General features: G+C 36.8%; 2 protein-coding genes across 4 annotated transcripts in view; one reads left to right on the top strand and one right to left on the bottom strand.

Annotated features, from left to right (window-relative positions):
- Positions 1–12,574, bottom strand: part of itfg1 (integrin alpha FG-GAP repeat containing 1) — a 252,552-nt gene extending 239,978 nt beyond the window's left edge. The window contains exons 1-6 of the mRNA XM_074667248.1: positions 12,331–12,574; positions 11,996–12,080; positions 10,656–10,792; positions 8,960–9,017; positions 8,527–8,604; positions 8,331–8,425 (exon numbers count right to left, since the gene is read on the bottom strand). Of these exons, the coding sequence (XP_074523349.1) occupies positions 8,331–8,425; positions 8,527–8,604; positions 8,960–9,017; positions 10,656–10,792; positions 11,996–12,080; positions 12,331–12,508 (631 nt within the window). The 5' untranslated portion in view covers positions 12,509–12,574. The remainder of the gene's footprint in view (positions 1–8,330; positions 8,426–8,526; positions 8,605–8,959; positions 9,018–10,655; positions 10,793–11,995; positions 12,081–12,330) is intronic.
- Positions 12,575–13,032: 458 nt separating this feature from the next.
- Positions 13,033–24,228, top strand: part of phkb (phosphorylase kinase, beta) — a 194,855-nt gene continuing 183,659 nt past the window's right edge. For 2 of the 3 annotated variants that reach the window (XM_074666020.1, XM_074666019.1), the window contains exons 1-2: positions 13,047–13,115; positions 17,614–17,700. In XM_074666020.1, the coding sequence (XP_074522121.1) occupies positions 13,052–13,115; positions 17,614–17,700 (151 nt within the window). In that variant the 5' untranslated portion in view covers positions 13,047–13,051. Of the gene's footprint in view, positions 13,116–15,734; positions 15,841–17,613; positions 17,701–24,228 lie in introns of all 3 variants that reach the window. The other variant, XM_074666021.1, reaches the window with a different exon arrangement.

Raw genomic sequence — 24,228 nt, 5'->3', positions numbered from 1 at the left:
TTAGTTTTAGAGCGGGCATTCTAGTTTTTATTTAGTTTTGATTTTTGCAACAAGGCTTAGTTTTAGTTTAGTTTTAGTTTAGTTTTAGTTTTTTCATACCTTATCAACCAGGTGCAGGATTCAAAAAGGTCAGAGTAAATATTTTGTAATACAGTTCATTTTCCAGTCCAACATAGTGCTCACTGCTCAGTCAATGCTGATACTGAACTGTTGGTTGCTGCCTTCAACACAAAAAATAATATAAACTTAATTTAAAAAATATATATAAATAAATTATAGAAAAACAATGTTAACCTAAATTGCATAAAATTAATATAAACTAAAACTATATAAAACAATATAAAATGAGCTTAAATATTTAGAAACTTGGACTCTAACAATAAAGACAGACTTAAAAACAATTAAAGTCAGACTCACATGAAATTAAACTATTACAGATGCTCTGATTCATTCCTCAACTACATTTCGTTGCAGCACAGTGCACAGCCAGTCAGTGCAGTAAACAAGCACGCCCCAGTACGTCACTATGATGGTGCTGTGCGGCACTGACAACTGCCTAAAACTGTCGTAAAATTGGTTGGGAAAATGTGTTGGATTAATTTAAAATCTAAAGGCTATTAACATTGTCAGAAACTAAAACTAAGGGCATTTTCTCTATAATTTTACTTAGTTTCAGTTAGTTTTGTGAACACAAGATACAGTTTTAGTTTACTTATCCTTTTTGTTTTCTTTTATAGTTTTTATTAGTTTGAGTTAACTGCAATGTCTTTTAAATTTTCGTTTTCCTTTTTAGTTTCGTTTTAGTTAACTATTATAACCTTGCTTGGAATATGGCCGTGCCATCAGGAAAGAAGAAAAAATCCATTGATGAAAAAACCTGGTCATTCAGTATATTCAGGTAGTCAGCTGACCTCATTCTTTGAGCACAGACTGTTGCTGAAGCTACACCTGACCAACTGCAGCAACCCCAGATCATAGACTGCCCCCACAGGCTTGGACAGTTGACACTAGGCAGTTTTACTTTGTGAGATTCTGACGGAACTGACTCTATTCCTTTAATTGGTGAGAAGCTACGGCTTTCCTTCAGAAAGCTTTAGCATCCAACTAGTACTCAACACCAAAAAATAAAGCTAGTTATTTTAGCTTTTCTTTTCCAACCAGAGTGATGAATTAGCATCCTTCATTATAGCAACACAGGGACAATCAGAGCGTCCTTTAGCTTAAGGTTTTGACTTTGTGAAGAATTTTTATATTTACTGAAAGTTATTTTTCTAAACTGCAACAAACTTATTGAACTTTTGAACAAAAAAATGATCCAGCTTACCAGCTGATGTTAATTTTTCTATTAGTGTTAGATTAGGTTGATAAAATCCATGGTCAGCCTAAACTCTTAATATTACAAATCTCAGTTAATCTTTTATCTTAATATTGAATGTCCATTTTTGTTTGTTTGTTTTTTCATTTGAATTGTACAATTCTCAGTATCTTGACACTGTTGCAAATGAGTAAAATGCCAATCATTTCTCAGCTGAACTCCTTTTCAGTTTCCATTCTTGCACACTTGATTTCTGACTCTGTTCATATTATTGACTGAAAGAAAAGAGTCACACAATGAGCCAAAGACAAAATTAAAAAAAAACTTCCTTAAATCCCTCAATGTGTGAGGGAGTGAGGACAAAATGAGCAAAAAACAAAAGAGCATGAACAAAAGCTGTTATTATTGCGTTGCTGTTAGACACACTGGCTGGAGGAGGATGATAGTAACAGTAGAGATTACGCACCATATGCAGTATGTCGACGCCAGGTTTGTTGGCTGGAGAGTCCAATAAGCGGTCTAAATGAGGCCTTGACACCGGCCAGGAAACAATTACAGTCCCTTTTTTAGCTGGCAGTGCTGATGTAGAAAGGTCAGCCAATACACTAGCTTGGGAACATTTACAGCTTAGACACTGAACTGAGATTGGAGTCGTGACATAGCCCTGATACAGCCTCGTCCCTCTTGGCCTGAGTAACGAAAGACCTCACTGTGTTACTGTACTGAGGGGAGAGAAAGGGGATATTAGGAGCTTCCTGGTGATAAAACCTTGTTCAAAATGATTACAGACTCACATTCCAAGCTTTCATTTAAAGGTCTACCAAGAATGAAATGTTATCATCACTCTTGATGTCTCCACAAATCAAAAATAAAGTTGGGTCTTTTTGATTTGAAAGGTTTTCATGATGACAGGTCCATGGTGTGTTTGACAATTGGCCAAATCAGAACAAAGAAACAGCCTGGTATTAACACAGAGCCTCATCAGTTTCCATCAGATCATTAAAGTTTTGAAGCTTTTTTAGCTTACCTTGTTTTTCTAATTTACAACTTTAAAAAGCTCCACATTTATTCCCTGCAGTAACTGAGCCCCTCAACTCTTAATTAAGATGATAAAGATTAATGTGCTTTCATATTCTCATTTTACACTCATTAATATTTGACAATTTTGAGCAATCTTTTTCCCATCCTCAACTTTAGATTGATGTGTCTAGAGGTGCCTTCGGAAGCTTTTGGCAAATGTTAACTAACACTGGGGAATAAAATACTAGAGGGTACAAAATACACGTGTACACACAAAACTGAAGGTACTTCAAACAAGCAGAGATGAAGTTGGCTGTGAACAGAGGTGTAGCTTCTTTAAGAGGTGTCTTCAGCTCCATCCCATTATTTTGATATAATAGCCTTGCCATGAGTCCTTAAACAAGCTCAGATTCTTGTTCGAAATGTTCTTTAACCAAGCCACACAGATCTCTACACTTGACTGATGGACAGCACCATACACCCCTTTGACCCTCATGGTCTCAGCTAACAGACACAGTAGTTGTGTTATCTCAGACTGAGTTGGATTACAGTGCCAGCTGGGGAAAAAATGTTGGTTTACTGGGTTTGGCTCAGGTTTACCATGCCAGCACCTCCTTGCGGGTATCACCCTCAAGCCTGTGTTGAAAAGTTGTTGAAGGACATTTAATGTGCTGACTTCATTTCTGAACTGTCACAAGTGACCCACCACTGAGGATCTGTAGGATTGTACAGACCGTTCAGTCTCTCCTTAAGGAGACACACTGGTTAGACACAGCTATATGACTGCTCAACCCAATGTCCTGCCAAGCTGTGCCTCTACACAAAAATCAACTTGTCCACTGTGCTGGTCTACAACAAGCAGCAACCCACAGCCATGAGAAATGAAGTCCATGGAAGTGGAGGTGCCAAAAACTGCAGGTCTCAGAGATTCAACATGAGGCTGGTTGAGAAAGGCTGGAAACCACACCAAGACAAAAAAGGAAATTTTTACGGTGTTGAAATGGGTCTGCACTATTCGTATTGCAATGTTAGGCTTGTTCTAGAAATGTCTCTCAACATTACTTTTCATTGATTCTAGGGATGGGTACCTTTCACATTTGAAATGATACGGTACTGATGCCTGGTCGTAGCAATCGCTACCGGTACTCAATGGTACCAATTTTCAGTACTTTCTTGTGTGTATGTGGTAAAAATATCATTTTTTAAATAATAAAAAAAATGTTTTTTGTCAATTTAACATATTTATTCTTCATTATAAAACCTTGCAATGCTGTGTCTATGTTCAGCATGGATAATCACCTACTCCTTCACTCCATCAGTCACAAGCATGCATTAAGGTACCTAAACATGGTTCCTTTTTTTTTTTCAAACATATATTTTTTTGAACGTTTATAGTGCAAAGCAAAAGTAAAAAATTAACTACATCTTGCAGTGGTATTTTTACAGTACACTGATATAAGGACAGATACAGCAGATATACAGTTAAAATCAAAACAAGACAAATCAATGCATAACAGGCAGACAGACAAAAAATAAATAAATTAAATAGAAAAAATAAAATAGAAAAAATAAAATAGAAAAATAAAATAGAAAAATAAATAAATAACATGGTACCTTTTGATTTTAGGTGAAACAGTACCCTGGTACTTTTAGCAGAATTCGGTCGGTACCCTTAAAAGTACCAAACTCTGTACCCATCCCTAATTGATTATCATTTCTTTTCGCAATATTGTGCAGCCCTCACTGAAAACATGTGTACAGCCTGGTTCAATAAATAGAGTGGGTCTGCACAGCTCATTTCTATAACCGCACACACTGTACAAGGAGTGAATTTTTTAAGAACTCGTTATTTTTGAAAATATTAATCTGATGAGTTTTGCCCAGGGCAGGGCTGACTTGACTGACAGGTGGACACTCTGTAGCTGTCTGAAAAGAAACCAAATACCTGCCTCTCATCCTAACTTGAACAGAGTTTGGTTAATAATTAGTTGAGCTGACTGGGTGATCAAACTCTAACATTCAACACCAACTATTGGTGCAAATCTTTACATTTACAACTGCAGGCTCCATTTCTACATTTCTTCTTTACTGTTTTAGTATCTATTTTTATAGTTTGTTTTCATATTTTTCTAGAAATGTTCAGAATACTAAAAGCTTTAAACACTGAGGCTCTGTGAAACACATTAGAAACCACATTATGCATAACAATGTCTCACCATCATGGAGCCATTTAGCATGCTGAAAAACGTTGATGGCAGATGAACATCTCGGCTGTCAATTCTCTGACACCAGCTAACAAGCAGGACCCAGATTGTCTTTCAAACTCACTCTCTTCCTGTTTAAGCCACACTGTGATGCTCCAGCCGGCACCACTTAGAAGAGCAGGTGGTCACAGCAGACACTGAGCTGAGCCATGCTGAAGACTCACCCTACTCCTACTCTTCCTCTGCCCAGTATCTTTCCCACCATCCTCTTCTTTCAAAACAGTGTTCTCTCCAAATCAGCTTTATTTCTACATCACTCCCAACTGTCTTTCATATCTCTCGGTCTCAATCTGCCTGCCCGCACAGGCGTGGCAGCTAAAGAGTCTGACAACCACCAGATGTACGGCAGTCATATTTTTTCCTCCTGGCTTTGGAAGCACATTCACCCGCAGTAAGCTGAATGCAGTTGAACTCACTTAACAAGTCACAATGATTTAATGCACGCGGTCTCTGTGCATGTGTAAGTGTGTGTGTATACATGCACATGGGATGGAGAATAAGTGGCTGAATGATTGGCTCTCCAGGGTCTATCAAGACGGTGAGAGGCAGTTTGACGTGTGGGCCATCACTGTGACTGATGGATGAGTTTATCCACGCCTGATAAAGCAGCACAAAAACCGGCGATACCCAAGCAAAGTCCAATGTGTATTTAAACCAAAGCAATAAATATCACGAGTAGGATTTCCTTAAACCTGCCACAAAGAGTGGAAGTTTATTGACTTTCTCTTAATCCCTAAAAGATTAAATATGAATTCTAATATGCTCAGGTTAAACTGTGACAGACCTGGGACTTAAACCAAACAGCACAAAAAGATACCTGCAGCGAGTATGACAAGACTAAATCCTCTGTGATTACCTTAAACACGAGGATTAGTTTCCGGGGGAAAATAAAATCCTCCCATAAGTCTAAGTGACAGCGTTACACTGAGTGGGCAGAGGGACAGGACTGTGATGCTGTAAAACAAGAACAGGGTGATTTTTCCATTCAGTGGTGAAGAAAATGGCTATTCCATTCTCTCTCAGTCAACTTGAAAATTGTTCGCATTAAATATATGTTCTGGTCTCCTATCTGGTTCCTGGAATTTCCTCCAGAGAAACTTTACGGTACCCACTCCAGAAAACCATGAGTTCAAGTTAACAAAGTCTGGGTTGTATAAGGTTTTGAACATACTGAAATATAAAGCAGAGGCAGGAACTGATGTGGGGAAAATTGATAAACTAGTCACACATACAGAAAGTGTGCTGAAGGCTCATTATTTATATTTTTTAAACACATTTCACAGAAGGAATATTTTGATGTGGATGTGATGTCACCCAGAAGTTGTGTTTTATGCCGCAAGAAGACACAGATGCCTGCATCTCACGGTAAGCATGATTTTTATGCAGCATTTCCAGCTCAGAAAGTGCTTCAGGTGACAGAAAATGATGAGGGAACTAGGGAGAAGTTGCAAATAAGCTGCGAATTATGCACCAGCCCACCTCTAGTGAAGTAAAAAGTACAAGCAATGAATGTTAACCGACAGAGTTTGTTGGACTTAGACTTTTAAAGTTTACAAGTTCCAACTCTATATGAGAGTAAATCAAGTTGCTCAAATTATTTCCAGAGTTTAAGAAAGATGTTTTGACTGGAAAATGTACTTTCTGAATCAAAGATTGAAAAGTACACTCATTTATTTGCTTTCCTGCAGTTGGGTTGAGATGTGCAGTTGTTAACTGTTGGGTGGTTTATTCACACGTCTCCCTATTTTTGGGTCAGTCCCTTCCAAGAGAAAGAAGTCTTTGTGGTGTTCGTTTTAAGGGGATTTCTTTTAGTCTTCACTCTTTACTCTGAGTTTCATGTAAAGGCACTGGAGCAAAAGATACAGGTAGATACAGTGGGCAAATAGAGCAGCAGACAATAGAAATACTTCAGCATGACTCTGGTAGGTATGAGATGCCTCAAAGTAATGCATAGCACGAAAAACCTTCACTGACTGGGAGTAGGCAACGTGTAGCTTTAGGTGGGATGACGAATTGGTTTAATCAAAGTCACAGAAATATGTAGAATTAGGGCCTGTGTCCATCTACAGCTTTTTTGCGCAAGAAGCATCCACAGCCTCAATTTCAGAGCAATTCTGAAGCTCACTGTTACTGGCTTACAACAGTTGTCCTGTGACACTTTCACCCTCCATGTAACTGACCATATTTAGTTATATTCAGTGGCATTTTAGATGTAAACATTAACAATAAATGAATTTTTCACAGCTTTTGCTAAAGCTCTTGATCTGGAAATTGTACCCTTAAAAAATCTATAAAACGTGTATGGGCTCTCCTTCATACTGAACTTGGCCACGTTGTTCACTAAATGATATCAGAGGTCCCATTCCTACTGAAGCGTATTGCATTCACTTGAAGAAAAAAAAAACAACTCAGGTTTTTCAAAGTAATTTATTCTTCGGTTTGTTTTTGGTGGTAATTAATTTTGTTTTTTTAATTTTCTGATAATTATTTTTTTTTTTGGTTTGTTTTTTGTTAGAATTATTTCTGTTTTTATGAGTTTTTTTCTGTTTTCAGATTACTTTTTTCCTGTTTTCAGAGTAATTTTTTCCTGAAGTATCAAGATACTGAGAAATCCCGCGAGGAGCTCAACCTGCTGTTTTTTGTGGTAATTTTTTCCTCCTGTTTTAAAGAGTAATTTTTTTTCTGAAGTATCGAGCAACCTTGAAATCCCGTGAGAACCTCCAACCTGCAGACGACTCCCGTGGATGTGTTTTTTACAGTCTATGGTGGTGGCTCCTGTGTCCCGCACGGATCAGAGATCCTGTTCGGCACATATATGCCTTATCCTTAACTTTCTACCGGTCCGTACCGGGTCAATAAAGGTAAGATATTACCCACACACAGGGTATGATACCCTTGTTATGTTTTCGATTTTATCTTTATATTTTATGTAAGCCTATTGTTCAATGTAATACTTAAGGAATAGATGAAGATGTGGCATTAAAAAAATGCATTGCTTCTACAAAAAAGTAATCTGAAAACAGAAAAAAAATTTCTCATTAAAACAGAAACAATTATAACAAAAAACAAACCAATAAAAAATATTAATCAGAAAAACAAAATTAATTACCACAAAAAATTACTCATAAAAACAGAAATAATTATAACAAAAAACAAACCAATATAATAATTATAACAAAAAACAAACAATAAAAAATATTAATCGGAAAAACAAAATTAATTACCACAAAAAACAAACGGAAGAATAAATTACTCTGAAAAACTGGAGTTGTTTTTTTTTTTTCTTCAAGTGAATGCAATACGCTTCAGTACATCCCTGTTTCTTTCCCCAAAAAATTGAAGTAACTTTGATGCCTGTATATGTATGAAAATGCTTATCACTTCAAAGGCAAGAATCCCAGGGAAAGAAAAAGACCTTATATATCCTCCAGATCCTATAATTTAACTACCTTTCATAAACTACCACAAATGCATCCGCTAAAGCTACCAGATATCGTAGGTCCAATGAACACCTGCGACATCTAATGAAAACTAGGATGTTTCACTCTTCTCAAATGCAGTGTTTATCAAGGACACACGGTAGAGGATATGTTTGCAGATTTTGTTTAACTGAAGTGACACAGGTGTTGAGCAGAGTTTCAGCCCTGTTGAGTCATCATGCTCTGAAAAATCTCAGAGCACTTCACATTTGTTTCTCATGGTTAAACATTTCTTATCCATCACTGACTCACCGGCAGTCAAGTCCTTGTTGAGGTCGATAAAGGCGTTAGAGTGAGGGACCCTCAGATCAACAGGAGAACTAAGTGCTTGACGGCACACTGGGACCCTGAAGGGAAGACAAAGCACAAGTTAAAAACAAAAATTCAAATCTACACAAACATCAAGATAAAAAACAAGGAATCCTAAGTGATTCATTTGACTTATTACCTGTTGGTGAAGTTGCAGACTTCGGTGGAGTGGAGGCTCGTAACTCCAAAAACATCTGGGATCATGTCCCCATTGAAACTACGGGAAGATTTCAAAAGTTAGACTTAAAAAAAGATAAAAATACTTTGTAGAATATTCAAAAAACTCAAGGTACAGCCTTGCACTGAATACCGTCTGTATACATTAAATGAACCTGGTGTTGAGTGTTATGGTATCCTTCAAAGCCAAGTCATGTGAGCAATGCATTGGATTGTGGCACATTACAGTTCTTTAAACACATTCAATATATCACTCTGTATTGAAGGGGCAGAGTTACACACGTAAAGTAATGTACAGAAAGTAAACATTAGGCACTTTATTGCTTTAGCATCCAGGTTTTAAACTAAATCTCTCCACTACAGTTGATAGACATATTACATAGATTTATACTTACTCCATAATAAGAGGTTGATCTGTGAAGGTCTCGTTCAGTTTGAGCCACCCACTCATATCTGCAGGAGAGGAACAGATTTAGATTCTGGTCTGACAAAAACACAGGCTAGAAAATCCATGGGATGGCCTAACTAGGCTAAATAAAGCCTTTATCTCCTCTTTTCTGTTTTTCAGCCTTGCAGGTAAACAGGGGGTTCACATTTGATATCAACCTTTTTTTCTTTCAGCCTATTCTTGGAGCATTAAAAATTATTCACACCAGTATAGCAAGAAAACTGTGTATTACTTTATATGACTACTAAAATACAGACTTAATGATAGCTGGCCTTTTTCCCACAGCTCTGACATTTCTGAACAATAATCCCTTTCCAATGATACTGACAGTGGCTGTGGCTCCATTCCAGGGCAAAAACTAATGGTTTTCTGTTAACAGTCTGCCAAATATTTTCCTGTTTATTGGAGACCTTGTTGAGTCTATAAAATCTTTGTCCAAAAATTTAAAGACGGTTCATTCATTGTCATGAAGTTAATAGATGAGCAGCTAATCCTCACATTCAGAGGCAGGAACCAACCAATGATTGACATCTCTACTTGAAAAAGACTCAAAACACGTAATCCAAGTAGCTGCAGATAAACATCTATTGATCAATCATTGCAGCTTTTCTCCATTATAACTGTACAAACAAGTAGCCGGATAAGCCTGTGTAACAGTGACAATTTAGCACAATATTTTTAAACAGTCTTAGACTCAAGACTTGAATAATGATAATAATAGTGTACATTGTAATTAAATGGTTGTGTTTAGGGATGGGTACCGAATTAGGTAGTTTTATAGGTACCGACCGAATTCTGTCAAAAGTACCGGGTACCGGTTCACGTAAAGCCAATTTTCCATGCTGGACATGAACACAGCATTTCAAGGTTATTTAATGAAGAATAAATATGTGTAGTCAAAAAAAACACATGTATTTTATTACTAAACAAATTGTTATTTTTTACCACAGAAACACAAAAAAGTACCGAAAATTGCTACCACTAAGTACTGGTGCCGATTGCCAGGTACCGGGCATCGGTACCGTATCATTTCAAATGTGAAAGGTACCCATCCCTACTTGTGTTAGTTGTTTCCCCATCAGATTAATTTCGTCAAGTGATAAAATGGAATACAATTAATAAAATCAATAAACAAGCTAATAAAATGCACATAAATTCGCTGTTATAACTGCCTATTTGTTTACTTGATGTGTTTTCCATCTTTATTAAAAATCTAGAAAAACATTTTTTCAATCTTATATTCAAGAAAATAATAATAAAAAAACAGATTTAAATAAAAGAAAAAAAAACTTTCTTTTTTCAATTTAAATATGCTTCATGTGTTAAAAGGACATAAAGCTTTGACATTATTACATTAACATTAATTTAAATTTAATTTCTCCCAGTGCAGTTACTAGAAACAGCATGTTATTTTTTCTTCTGTAAAACATGTCTATTCAGTTTTACCGTATATTTTTTAACTTATTAACACATCAACCAAAAAGTGTAGCTCCAGTACTCAGTCTATTGTACAAAATCACTACAAGTATATGATGTTAAAAATTAAGGGAGAGTATGAATACATAAACCTTTTGTTTGAAAAGTGAGAGTAATGACACCAGATGTTTTCAAATCATAAATTGTGTATGTCGTGTACTACGCACCTAAAGTCTGGTTGTTGCCCCAGAAGATGTAAACGGAGGTCTGGGGGCTCAAGGGGTTGGACTGACCAGTAATGAGAACATCCATCTGGGAGTCTCCATCATAGTCTCCTGGAACCACACTGGTGATGACAGTTCCCCTGAACAGAGAAAGAGTCCATTAACATGAAGGTCAATAGCATACTGAATGGTTCACTGAAATCGTTAAAATGCCTGTTTCAACAACTATTATTACCATGTGTACAGTCTGATACAAATATTCTAATAAAAAATACAAATCGCTCTCTTCAGCAGTTTATTTATCCATTTATTTCTATATAGTGTACAATGATTTGTTTTAAATTCAACTGCTTTAATCAATCTATTGCTGAGTTGGGATAATACTGTGTGTCTGGTTTTACTGAGAGGTGTGTGTGATGTTGCCCAGGTCTGTTAAAGAGAAAGTGTTAATTTGGTTAAAAGTTGAGTAAGCATTGGACTTCATAATGGGATGACGGAGTAAATCTGTGTTTGCTACGTTCAGTGGTCAAGAAGACAGTCAGCATTGCATACATCCATGTTTAATGCGACATGATTTCCTACTTATTTTTTTGAAAGACACTGACACAAACAATTGCTTTTTTCCTTTGTTCGGTACCAAAAAAATCTGGTATCTGAAATATATATATATATATATATATATATATATATATATATATATATATATATATATATATATATATATATATATATATATTTTTTTTTTTTTTTTTAAGTTGATTCATCTAATTTGTTTGGATAATTTACAAAAAAAAAAAGTTAAATAGGCATTTATTTACATTGCAGAGACGATAGTGGTTAAAAATGTATTTTGTGCTGAAGCATTTGTTCAATCCATTCCATAAATGTGTGCTAATATTGCTTTTATTTGTTTGTTTTTCTTTTTATTTAAATAAAACTTCACTGATAACTGTGGGGACAGCTAGCCTACTCCCTGTTAACAGGGATGTATTTGCATCCAAACACATTCTTGAGTGCACTCGGTTGTCTTTGGTGGCTTTGAGCTTATTAAAGTAACTGCAAATTAATTACAGACTAAAAGTGGAAACACAGAATACAAAGCCTTAAGTTTCTAATTTAGGAATTACCTCTCTGAAGTACTGATCATAAGTAACATCACTGAAGATCAGTACTTCAGAGTGGCCATTCACACAGATTACAAAGTATGCCAACCAACCCAGGTCTCCCTTACCCAGGTTCTGCTCTTGTGCAGTTTCACAGTAAATAAAGCCACCTAAAGTGTTAGTTGTACCCATACATAAGTTAAGACCATTATTTAGAAAATATGCCTGATAGACATGTACCCTGGCAGAATGTCCTTCGTGATGTTGACTTTAGGCTTAAAATAAGGTGCTTTTGAGTCAGCGTAGAAAATCACCACTTCAGCATCTGGAATAGAAAGAAGCAAACATTGATCAACAGGAAAATTAAGGATATGTGGTCTTTAGAACGATGACTAGCGTTTCTGACCAGGGACAGCAAGCACAGAGTCGCTTTATTAACATACGTTAATGGTGTGTCCCTCTGTAAAATCAGCTGTGTATTTGAGTCAATTAATAACAACACGTTTCAATTAATGTTGGGCTACAGTGTGTATATTTGTTAAACATTTAAAAAGACGACTGAAGTGTTAACATACGTTCTCTGATCACGAAGATGTCTGTCTGTTTATCCGAGTAAAAATCACCAAAAGCTGCCACTGTCCCATAATTTTCGGAACCGAAAAGATCCGCCGTCACATCCTGAAGGGCATGAGTGTTATACTGCCCAGTAAAAAGCGATAAAAAGGCTAAAATACTGAATCTAAAGGTCCACATCCTTCTCTGAGTGCAGCTTCTAACAACAACATACACTGAAATACGGCACACTCCTTTACGGCAGCGTTAAATGGCTGTTTCTTTTAAATTAAATCACCTAAAAATAGTTTAAACGTTAAATTGGAGCTTTTATCTTTTTATTTTTTATTATTATTATGCAGTCATATCAATTAAAAGAGATGTTGTTTCATTATTTTCTAAAAGGACTTCCTTATTCACGTCAGTGTCGTTCTGACGGTTGGTTTGTCGTTTGACAGGAGGGAGAAGTCCACGGAAGTAGGATAAGGCAAAACCGGTAGCATACCAATTTTTTATCAAATTAAAAGCTTTAGTTAAAGATATTTGATAAAGAAAACAACATATACGGTGCCTAAATACTCTATTCAAGGACTGATAAATCCTATATTGTACAGATGAGTGTCTTTTTGACGACGACATTAACATTTTCAATGATGTTTACGTAGGAGTATTACTGTCTGTGTTTTATTTTGAAGGACAAACGGGAAGAGTCGTTAAATTTCGAAAGCTTTGACACTTGTAAACATGGCGAGCCTTGCGGATGTCGGCTGGAAACTCCTGGAATTTAAAGCCCGATCTAAAAGATCAGGTCTGACTTATTTCCTTGCATGACATTGCACAGTGTGACTCACTGTGACTTCTTTTTGCTGTGTCGTTGCTTCTGACTGAGTGTCCGTTTGTTAAACTTACGACTACAGGGTTACATTTGACTTTATCTGTCCATCTCATTTGCCCATTGCAGTAGTGGTACAGGCATGAAAGGTCAGAGGTACATGTGCAACACTCTGGGGTTATTTTAAGAGTGTCTCACCACCAATTGCTTTCACAACAAACCCACCTTTGGTGAACTGTACTGTGTGCACTGCATGTGATGTGAGAGGAAGGCCTGTGTTGCCCTTAGGATGCTCACAAAAAGAGGCCAGATGCAACAGATACCTTATAAAAAATTTTTAATGATGTCACCTTCAAGTAAATGTGTACTTACATGGCAGGTGTAGCTAGACAGATCTTTATTTTTGCCATCAAACTGACATTAACAGCAATTATAGTAGTATGGTTGGCAAATTGCATTTTCTTGCATCAATATTGTAATGAAAAAGATGTGCTCATAAGTTTGCTTACCTTTGTAGTGGTTGGGAAATACTGGCTATGTTTTTGTTGTTGTTGTTGTTGTTGTTGTTGTTGTTGTTTTTTTTGCTTTATTTTGTTTTTTTTTTCCTTTCCACATGACCCTGAATAATTGGGAAAGAATAAAGAATTGTCCAAAGACCTGTAAGAAAGTTAAACTTTATAAACTAGGAGAAGGACATTGAAAGATATCCAAAGATCTGAAAATGCAGATCAGTAGTGTTCAAACTCAGATAAGAAGCAGAAAATGATTGGTTTTGTTTATACTTTTTATCAGGGTAAAGAAAATTATGAGCCCATTCAACTGTAGTTATTTTTAACACTAAAAAATAAGAGGGCTTTATTGTACTTTTTTTGTCTTTGAAAAACAAAGAACATATAAGAACTTTCTTCATCCCCCAATTTCTGAAAGGGCTGTCTGATTGTATTTAAATCACCTCAAAGTATCCTTCTCTTGATTTGGTACTTTCTTGTAAACAAAATTTTACCTCTTAACTTTTTGCAGGTCTAATCCTGTTTAAGAGTTCAAAGTTTTCTTTTGACAAAATACAATTTGTTATCCAGCTTTCTTATAAGAGTCATATTTAAAACTTACTTTAAATCTTTGCTGGTTAGAATGATAACAAACTTTGCCTTATGAACATGTTGTCAGTTTAATGGTCTTACACCTCCCCACAGTAGCAAGATGCAGAAAAGCCAAAAATAGTATCCGTCTTTTTTCTGATGGTCATGTCTTTGATATCACAAATTAACAAAATATCAGCCTGTTTGTGGCTAGATGACTGATCACATTGACTTTTTGTTGAATTGTTTAAAGTACCTGCATTAAAGTTAAGTTGTGCACTGTCAAAACCTTTACCAGTCAACAGAGAAGTCATTTTTAGAGTCAATCATAAGTCAGCCCATTGTGTCACATTATGCAGAGCCAACACATACAGATATCTGTACATCTTATTTGCTTTGGAATAACAGGTTAAAGCTCTTGACTTGTTATGCAACCGATGAGAACTGTCATTTACATTTTTGATTATCAACATAAGCAAGCAACACCATCGGCGTTGATATTTACAATTCTGCAATCTGTTAGATATCTGTGTTTACTGAGAGGTGGGTGTCAGATGAGATGATTAATGGCAAACTAAAGAGAGTCCTGTTAAACTTTTCACTAATATCCACAGCCAGTGTCATGAACCAGTGCAATTTTTGAGTGATTCCTTCACCACTGAAATAAACAGGAGATTTTCTTTCATAAAAAGAGGGAGACACCAAAATTAACCCAAACAGCAATTTACATAGTTTGTTTTCCTACTTTTATCTTGTTTTATTTATCTTGTTAAAGTGAGACAATGAGACAGACTAATTATCGATAATGATAATTAAAAAAAAAAAAAAAGTTAATTTAAAAAAAAAAAATCCAGAAATAACTTGTAACAGAAAACATGATTGAGTAAAATGTCTGGACACATATAAGAGAAATTAGATCGTCTCAAATGCACTCAGCATAAGGTACCACTCGTGCTACATGACACATGCGATTGTGAACATACTCGGTTATTTTATGTGTGCTTTTAAGCTTTGGTATGATCTTATTCTTAATATAGAAATCACATCTCCATAAAACATTCAGTAGTTTCATGATAACTGCTCTGAAAATTTTGACACTGCTAAAATGTTGCCTGGAAATAAAAGAAAGGATTTTATATAATTACTTGACCTGGAACAAACATTACAATAGATGTAACTGTTAGCACCCTCAGCTGCAGCAGTGTTAAACATCAAGGGACCTTAAAATTTAAGGGCCAGTCTTGTAGCACAAAAGGTAACAAGTGAAATGGCCTAATGCATCTTCTTTTGGTGTTGTAGTGCTTACCACAATAACATCACAGTCATGTAGTAATTCATAATGACTGTGTGCCTCTGAAGAGTTTTAATAACTCCCATTACCATCCTAAAAATGCATTGTAATTTGTTGCATGTTGTTCATGATCATAATCACTCAGTGTACAGTATTTCCTTGTTTAATCGTGCATGTCTGTGATCTAACTCTCTGCTACTAACTCCTTCCTGTGAATTGCTGTAGATTTGTGATTTATCTGAGGGAGACGATTGGCCTTAATTTCACCTTTTGAGAATGGCCGGTTCAGCAGCTGCCGTTGCTCGGCCTCATCGGAAAATCAACAGACTTGGTAAGTAGTGGGAAAATAATGCAGCTATCCACAATCACAAGTCGGGAGGCACAGGTTGATAACGTATCCTGTTCTCGAGAATCTGGGACTTATTTTGAGTCTTAAAAAGGAGTTATTGTGCTCTTTTGCTTTATACTGTCCCTCTGTTAGCCTTATTGTAGTTTTACAAGATTTACAGCTCTTGAAAAAAAAAACTGTTTTCCTCGTCCTGAAACACTTAGTTTTAGTTGCTGTCTCTTTAAGGCTCCTCATTAAAAAAAAACCCTTCCCTCTGATTGGCCAGCCCTCTGGAGGCCTGTCAAGGGCAGAGCTAGAAGCATACATTCATGTATGAGGCCATAAGTGTCATGAACCAGTGCCCTGTTAGAAGGGACTGTTTTAATCTTTTTATAGACAGATTCAAGGAATTCTACAAAATATGAAAATGTAAAGGTTAAAAAATATCCACACTCTTAGCATGAACATCAAGTGCATTACTTTATCTCCATGTTAAAAAGCAGAATACAGTTTAACAAAAACACATCTTTGCCCTGGTGTTTAAAACATAAAATCAGCCTGAAAATTTTTCCATTTCATCATTTTGAAACATAGTCCTCCTAAAACCGACTGACTTATAAGAAATGGTTTCATATTGTTTTCTAATTACCGAACATGAGGTTAACACATCTGGATAAAAGTTCTAGAAGATACTGAAAAAGTTCAGTTCATTAAAACATGCCACTCATTGGGGCTCCCTTGGGCTTAAGAACATACAGTGGAAAAATAGTGTCACATTACCCATAATCCACTGTGAGTTCAGAGAGATGACTGTGTCTGATGGTTATGCAGCTACGACAAGATTAAAACTCCTATCATACAATAGCATGAATTTAAATCCCTGGAGTGACCCTATATATAAATGTTGAGTGTTAATAACAATAAGAACATCATCTGTCACAGTGCTGGAGGTCCGCCTTGCTGTAGTTGGTCATGCATTTGTTTGAACCCAACTACATAACAGTTGCCCACATTTGTCTGATTGCATGTAAAGAATTAAAAAAATGTAATATTAGACTTCTTCTGCGCTCTTTTAAAGTGTTATCTATAAAAAGAGATGGATTGGCTTTGTCCCCGGCAACTTTTAAGCTGATGGAAATTATGCTAATTTCAGCTTGAATGTGAATTTTTCAGTACCTGCGGTATTGACCCAGGGTCGAACCTATTAAAATGCAAATCTCAGCAAAGTGAAAAGTGTCTGAAAATAGAGAAAAGTCTACAGATAGGGGTTTCCCTCAAACTCCGTCTCTTTCCCTGCTCAGTGGAAAGAAAAATGTGAGGAAATGTTTTGATGTATGGCACATTACTGTTTGAATTTTCAGCCCCCGGGCCTGAATATTGTTTTGTGTGCTGTGTTTTTTGTGATGGGGTGAGAAAAATAATCTATTGATGGCATGTGTCCGTCAGTGTGATTTCTGTTCTCTCTGAATTGTCTTATTATTGCAGAGTAAATGACTTTACTATGAATGACTTTATTATTGAAAATCTGAAGCTAGTCATACATTATGTTTAATCCACCTGTCTTAACAAATAAGATGAGTCATTGTTTAAAAAGGACAAAACCAGCAAACACATTTCATGTAATATTGACAAAAGAAAAATAGCTCCCCTCTTTTGAACTTTGTCTGATTCGCTCTCTACAGCATTTTTTTATTTATTTATTCATTTTAGAATAAATGAGAAAAATATGTGTCAGTATTAAAAACTTCTGTGTTTAACTGATGTGCTGTTCTTCAGGTTCCATCTATGAACCTTTGAAGCTGTCCATTCTCCAGCGTGAGGATGAGCCCCTGTGGGAGAAGCTGGACCGCTACTATAATGCAGGTAAGCCTGCTAATTTTAATGGTGTTTAAAGATGAGACTGTGGTTCAGTAGTGGAGTGGACCGTCTCATTTGGAAGGTTGGGGGTTCGATCCCAGCTCCTGCAGTCACATGCCAAAGTGGGAAGATACTGAACCCCAAACTGCTCCTGTGTCAAATGAATGTGAGCAAGTGAGATCTGTTAGACCTGATGATTCATCCCTGGAACAGCCTCTTCCCTCAGTGTGTGAAAGTCGTGTAAATGTGTCAATGTGACTAGCTGTGTAAAAGTCCTTTCAGTGGTCAGAAAGACTAGAAAAGTGGTATAGAAGTACAAATGTACCCATCTTTACAGCCATCTATCCATCTTCTACCCTTTATCGCGGGGGCAGCAATGCCAGCAGTGAAGACAAGTGGCCGCTGTCCCCGGCCACTTGCGCTGGCTCCTTTTGGGGAGTACTGAGGTGTGCCAGTAGAGCAGTGTTTCCCAAACTTTTTTTCAGGAGACCCACATTTTTGGGGAAACAAGCCATGACCCAGTCCAAAATATGTCATCTCTTAATCGACAGGATAACTGTGCAAAGATAAAAAAGGGTTCTTAATGATGTTTCTTCATCATCTTACATCTTTTGTACCAGCTAACAGGCCTAACATATTTGACAAATGCATTACAGCTTTGTTAGGCTAACACTCTGAAAATACTCACATTTTTACTGTGATGGGTTGGTCTGTTTGCTTTTCAGAATTGTATCCCGGTCATGTGATATTCAGGACAAGATATTAAGATGCAATGTTCATCAAGAACAAAGGTGACAGCTTCCATCTATGCCTCTTTTTCAGCGTGACATCACTGCACAGCTGTAACAAACTGTAACAGCTCAGTTTCTGCAGCTGGTGCCCGTCCCACTGACTATAGACTGGTTTGGCTTTGGTTGTTTGAGTAGGAAGCCCATGGCATCTGACTTTTGAAAAACAGTTACATGTTTCCAGTCACAGTAAACATTGTTGATGACCCTTCACAATGAAAACATAACCAGCTTTGAAAGTGTGAGGAGCCAATCATCATTAAACAAATCATTGAGGGGAGATTTCTTCTGGTTAAGGAAAGCATGAATTTCATGGAAACATTTTAAAAACTAATTTGGTGACTCATAAAAAATCTCTGGAGACCCACCTTTGGGTCAGGACCCAGACTTTGGGAATGATTGCAGTAGAGTAGTTTGGATTTTTGCAATAAAGCTTAGTTTTATTTTAGTTTTAATTAATTTTGGTTTTTCATACCTTATTAACCAGGTACAGGATTCAAAAAGGTCAGAGTTAATATTTTGTAATACAATTTATTTTCCAGTTCAACATAGAGCTCACTGCTCAGTCAATGCTGAGACTGAACTGCTGGCTGCTGCCTTAAACACATGAAAATAATATAAACTTAATATAAAAATATTAACATAAATTATATAAATTAATGTTAAAATGAATTAAATAGAAATAATAAAAACATAAATTATATAAAACAATATAATATGAGCTTTAATGATTAGAAACTTGGACTGTAACAATAAAGTCAGACTCACATGAACTTAAACTATTACAGATGCTCTGATTCATTGCTCCTCTACGTTTTGTCGCAGCACAGAGCACAGCCAGTCAGTGCAGTAAACAAACACGTCCCAGTACATCGCTGTGATGGTGCCATACGGCGCTGACAACTGCCGAAAACTGTCGTAAAATTGGTTGGGAAAATGTGTCGGATTACTTTAAATCCTAAAGGCTATTAATATTGTCAAAAACGATAACTAAGGACATTTTGTCTATAATTTTGGTTAGTTTCAGTTAGTTTTGTGAACACAAGATACAGTTTTAGTTTACTTATTGTTTTTGTTTTCTTTTCTAGTTTTTATTAGTTTGAGTTAAATGCAATGTATTTAAATTTTAGTTTTCCTTTTTAGTTTCATTTTAGTTAACTATTATAACCTTGGTTGGACAGCATCATCTGCAAAAATCTTACCAAGTTGGAGTATTTTTTTTAATATATCACTGACTCTTGATGGCTGAAACTGGGGAAGTAGCTGATTTTATTTTTACATTTTGTATCTGAAAACATATAGTTTATGCTCACCTGAGGCTAGGGGAGACTAAGATCTGGTGATCACAGCTGCATATTAACAGTCTATGCTTACCGATTCTGGCTGAGATCCTTTTTTTGACACACAAATAACAGATCTGAACCTTATAACATCTTTACCAGTTTTTAACTGAACCAGAACGCTCGTGCTAACAAAAAAAAAGTGTTTTTCAATTTGAAGTTTTCATCCAGCCTCTGAGCTGTTAAACTTGTTATTGTCTGTCTTTAGGTTACAGATGTTTGGATCAGAGTTTGAATGTGTGTAGAGATCACATCAGAGAGGGCAGGCAGGGAAAAAGTCAGCAAAGAGCCAGGGACTCGGGAAACTGATCTGAATACTTTAAATGGGTTTGAATTTTCTGAAGTTCTTCTTATGCCTGTGTGTAATAATGGTTCGCAAACCTCCATCTATAGTGTTTAAATGTGTAGAAAAAATATAATCAGAGCACCTTTAAATAGATGTTTATGTTATTATTTATCAGATGATTAATAATATAATTTTCCACTATTAACTGACACATTACGGGCATCCCAAATAGTGATAATAGATAGCTGCAGCCTGTAAGTAAAACATACAAAGCTATCTTAAAAAACCACCAGGCAGGAGTATTTGTTTTGTCTCTTGTAACATGTATCTCAGTCACATCCAACACATGTGACTGTCAGAGCTGCAGTTGTTGTCAGTTGTCAGAGCCAATATCCCCAAATTGCAGCCTTTGGGAACAATGATTACATCTCACAGAAATGAAGAGTTGTTTGCACAGAAATTGTTCTCGGCCTGCGAGATAAAAGTGAGTCACAGAGGTTCCCAGGTGTTATAGATGCAAATCTGTTTACCCAGCATGCAATGACCTGAATTTAATTCCACACAAAGGTTCCCAGGCTGCTCTGGCACTGAGCTGCACTCAGCTGCTTGTGTTTGTGTGTGGGTGAAGCCAGGGAGGCAGCAAGTAGGAGTTTCTGCATAATCCTACTGATTGATTTGTATTTTATTCAGAACAGTGATGGGGAGGATGGAGACATGAGGAACTTTTATTGGCATCAAGTCAGAGTAGTTTATGACTATAATTTAGTCAGAATATAACTGAGGTTCCAGATAGCTTCCTGTATTTTTCTGTTGCACAAAGCTGTCTAATTATTCATCTTCTAGAATATTCTTTAAGTAAACTTTGATTCAGGAACAAACAGTATTGAGCTTCCCCAGAGGCTTATTACCACTGCCACTGATTAAATATTAATGTATGTATGAAAATATTACGTGTGTGTACTGAGAACAAGGCATGCTGCTTTGTTCACATATAATGCCAAAGTTCCTCATAGCTGCTGTAAATGCAAAGAGCAGCCAACAAAGTGATCCCTTTAGATGTTTGCAGTATGTACTGCATTCTACATACTGATTTTGAGTGTAATATGTAGAAGACTGTTCAGTTCAAAGTGTTTGTAGAAAGCTGGGCCAGGCTTTGCTGGTGTTTGGTTTTGAAAAGAGGAAGTAAATCTAACAGAAAAACCACTTCTGTAGCACTTATACATCCATAACAACTTAAAATTATAAGTCCTGTGGTTTTAAAATAGTCATTAAAGTTAAAGTCTGCAGGATTTGGCTAAAAAATAAAGCATGAACTTTTACAGCAGGAATCTCAAACTCGTGCCATGGAGGGCCAAGAGGCTGCAGGTTTTCTTTCCTACCAAAAGCTTCACCAGGTGATTTCACTGATTAGTCCCTGCTCTCTGCTTGGAGGTGAGGTAATCAGTGAAATCAGCTTGTGGAGATTTTGGTTGGAAAGAAAACCTGCAGCCTTTTGGCCCTCCATGGCACGAGTTTGAGATCCCTGTTTTACAGGAATAATCCTACTCAGTCTTCACTTCTGGGCCCTTGTACATGTGCATCAGTGTCAGTGTCAACCTTTCCTTTACCTGTATGTTGATGTTTTGGTTGATTTCTTGGCGACGAGTAAGCGTGGTTACGTCAGCCAATCACAGCGTATTCAGTGCACAAGTGACTTTGCATGTTGATTAGTGAGTGGAAGACGCTATCCTGAGCAGCTACGATACTGGACGTCGCACAAAGGGAGAAAAACACAACTAAAGTGGAACAAAACGACAAAGAGATGAAAAAAAATCCTTAATGAGGGTGTGGCTTGGCTTGACTTTCACTCACTTTTCCGCACTTGGAGAGCAGCACAGGATGAGCAGCATCAGTTTTCTGCTAACCAGGAATATGTGAAATACCCGTGATTAGCCTGTGATAGCATGCCAGATCAGGTGTACTGTTCACGAGTCTCCCACTTAAAACGTGATGCTGCAGCTGGTTGCTGGGCTAGTGAGTGTTTTCATATAGTCAAGGCTGTGGGTGTGCGCTGCAGCTGGCACTGAGCCAAGAAGGAGGAGCCCAGTTTGAATGTTGTGTTCACTAACAAGTAACAAAAATTCCTGCAGACCCTACCTTTAAGTGACTGAAGATGAACGTTGAAACTTTGAATGCTGAAAACAGACAGTGCTCGAAAGAGTGACACAGAAACTATCGGGACTCAAAAGAACTTAATCCGAAATGCTGGAAAGCATTTCCCTCATGTACTCGTGTGACCTATCCTAGATTTGACAGTCATTTAGTTACTGTTCAGCTCATTTTCTTCTGATCTTAAAGTGATTATTCAAACCAGACTGTGGAGCAGCCTGTGAATCAGTCAAACCAGATTACCTGAGAGAATCTCCCCCAAACCTTTACTTCAGTTTGGCTGAATGAACACATAACATGGGTATCTGAGCAGAGATGTAATTTTTATGACTGACTCCAAACTACGTGAATACTAAATACTCACTTTTCTGAGTGAATTGAGGTATGAATGAAAGTGAGTCATGGATACATTTAAAAAGAAAATTAGCAGACTACTGTGTTTTTAGGCTGCTTTGTAGTTACTACAGCTGGACATAAATAAGAGTGATTTATGACTCTCTGCTCCAGCCTAATCCAGGTGATGATTCTTGTCCGTGTAATTAGTAAAGGAGGCTCCAGCCTCGCTGCGGGGGACATAAATACACATCAGTGCTGATTATTTAATTATCTGCAGCTGTGACTTCACTGCTGTGCAAACCAGAAGTACCTCTAACCAGCTCCAGGCCCAGGCATGCAGCATCGGGCCGGGATTAAAACATTTGACACCAGGGTCCATATGCACAATCAGCCATTTGCTTTCATGTTGTTCAGTTTACATTCATGTTTTGGCTTTTGCAAATTGTCTGACGCCCCAACAGAGCACTTAATTTAATGGCAGTAGACTATACCATTGCATGTACTGATGGCAGGATAACCACACTTTTTAGGCTGTTTTGAAGACAGCAAATTTTGTGGTCATGTGTTATTGTTCAAGGTGAAATGTGCAAAGAGAACAGCTGTTTTTTCAGATTGTGTTTCTTTAAAATAATTTCTGTTTCCTCTGCAGAAAATAAATGTTTTTCTTGCTGTTTTCTCAGTGACACTTTTGACACTAATGCCTTGTTAAGTGATGTTTATGCGTAGAGGGCATATGCAATTTAAATTTGTAAGAGGTTTTGCAGGTTCCCCAGGCATATAAAATTTTGCAACCATCTCACTTTTATAGTGTGATTTATTAATTGGACAACCTTCAGCAGTTAGCAACACAGCTAATGCTATGGCCAAATGGGCTGTTCCATAGCAGAGCATGAATACTAAATATCCTGTTTGTGTAATGACTAGATATGCATACAGGCCCAGCTTTATATAAAACTCAGTTCTGGGTAAGGAAATTGAGCAGTACTGTTGTCATAATTGACATAGTTGATGTTTTCCTAAAACACAAAGTTGTATTTTTTTGTAAAAAAAAAAAAAAAAAAAGATAAAATAACAGTCAAAACCATTTTGAGTCTACAAAATGCAAATACATTTTTAACCCCTTTAAAAGGTACAACTGAAAGTTGTTGACTGTTATGTTTGTTATTTAATCCCATGATAGCTCACTTTAATTTTAATGTCTGACTTTATTTTAAAGATCATTTTTTGAGATAACTGTTATAGCTGAAAAAGCTGCTGGACGGCGCCTTGTGTATGTGCCATATGTTTTTTTTTTTTTTTTTTCAGTGGACTTAAGTGTTGCACGCCGGGATTATCATTTACTGCAGCTAATCCTGTTGCTAATCAGACCACGATGTATGGAGATGTTTTCTGGGAAAAAACATATTGCTCTCTTTCCGTGATTTTTTGAGTTTCACGTGTCTGAAGTTGTTGCCAAAGAGTTCCAAACTGCTGTGGCCGGCTTTCATTCAGCTTTAATTTCTGCTGCTATTATCACCACTGGTGATTTGGTGATTTAGTTTTTTTTTTTTTTTTTTTGCAGCGACCAGTAACCTGGAGTTGCTCTCACCTGCTCTGATATCAAAGTTGTTTACTGTTTACCAATATAATGTGAAGG

Source organism: Halichoeres trimaculatus, unplaced genomic scaffold (genome assembly GCF_033239565.1).
Source record: "Halichoeres trimaculatus isolate MK-OKI-2021-1 unplaced genomic scaffold, fHalTri1.1 fHalTri1_scaffold_3, whole genome shotgun sequence".
NCBI classification, from domain to species: Eukaryota; Metazoa; Chordata; class Actinopteri; order Labriformes; family Labridae; genus Halichoeres; species Halichoeres trimaculatus.
Note: the sequence above shows the minus strand (reverse complement) of the source record. Positions and strands in the feature narration are given on the sequence as shown.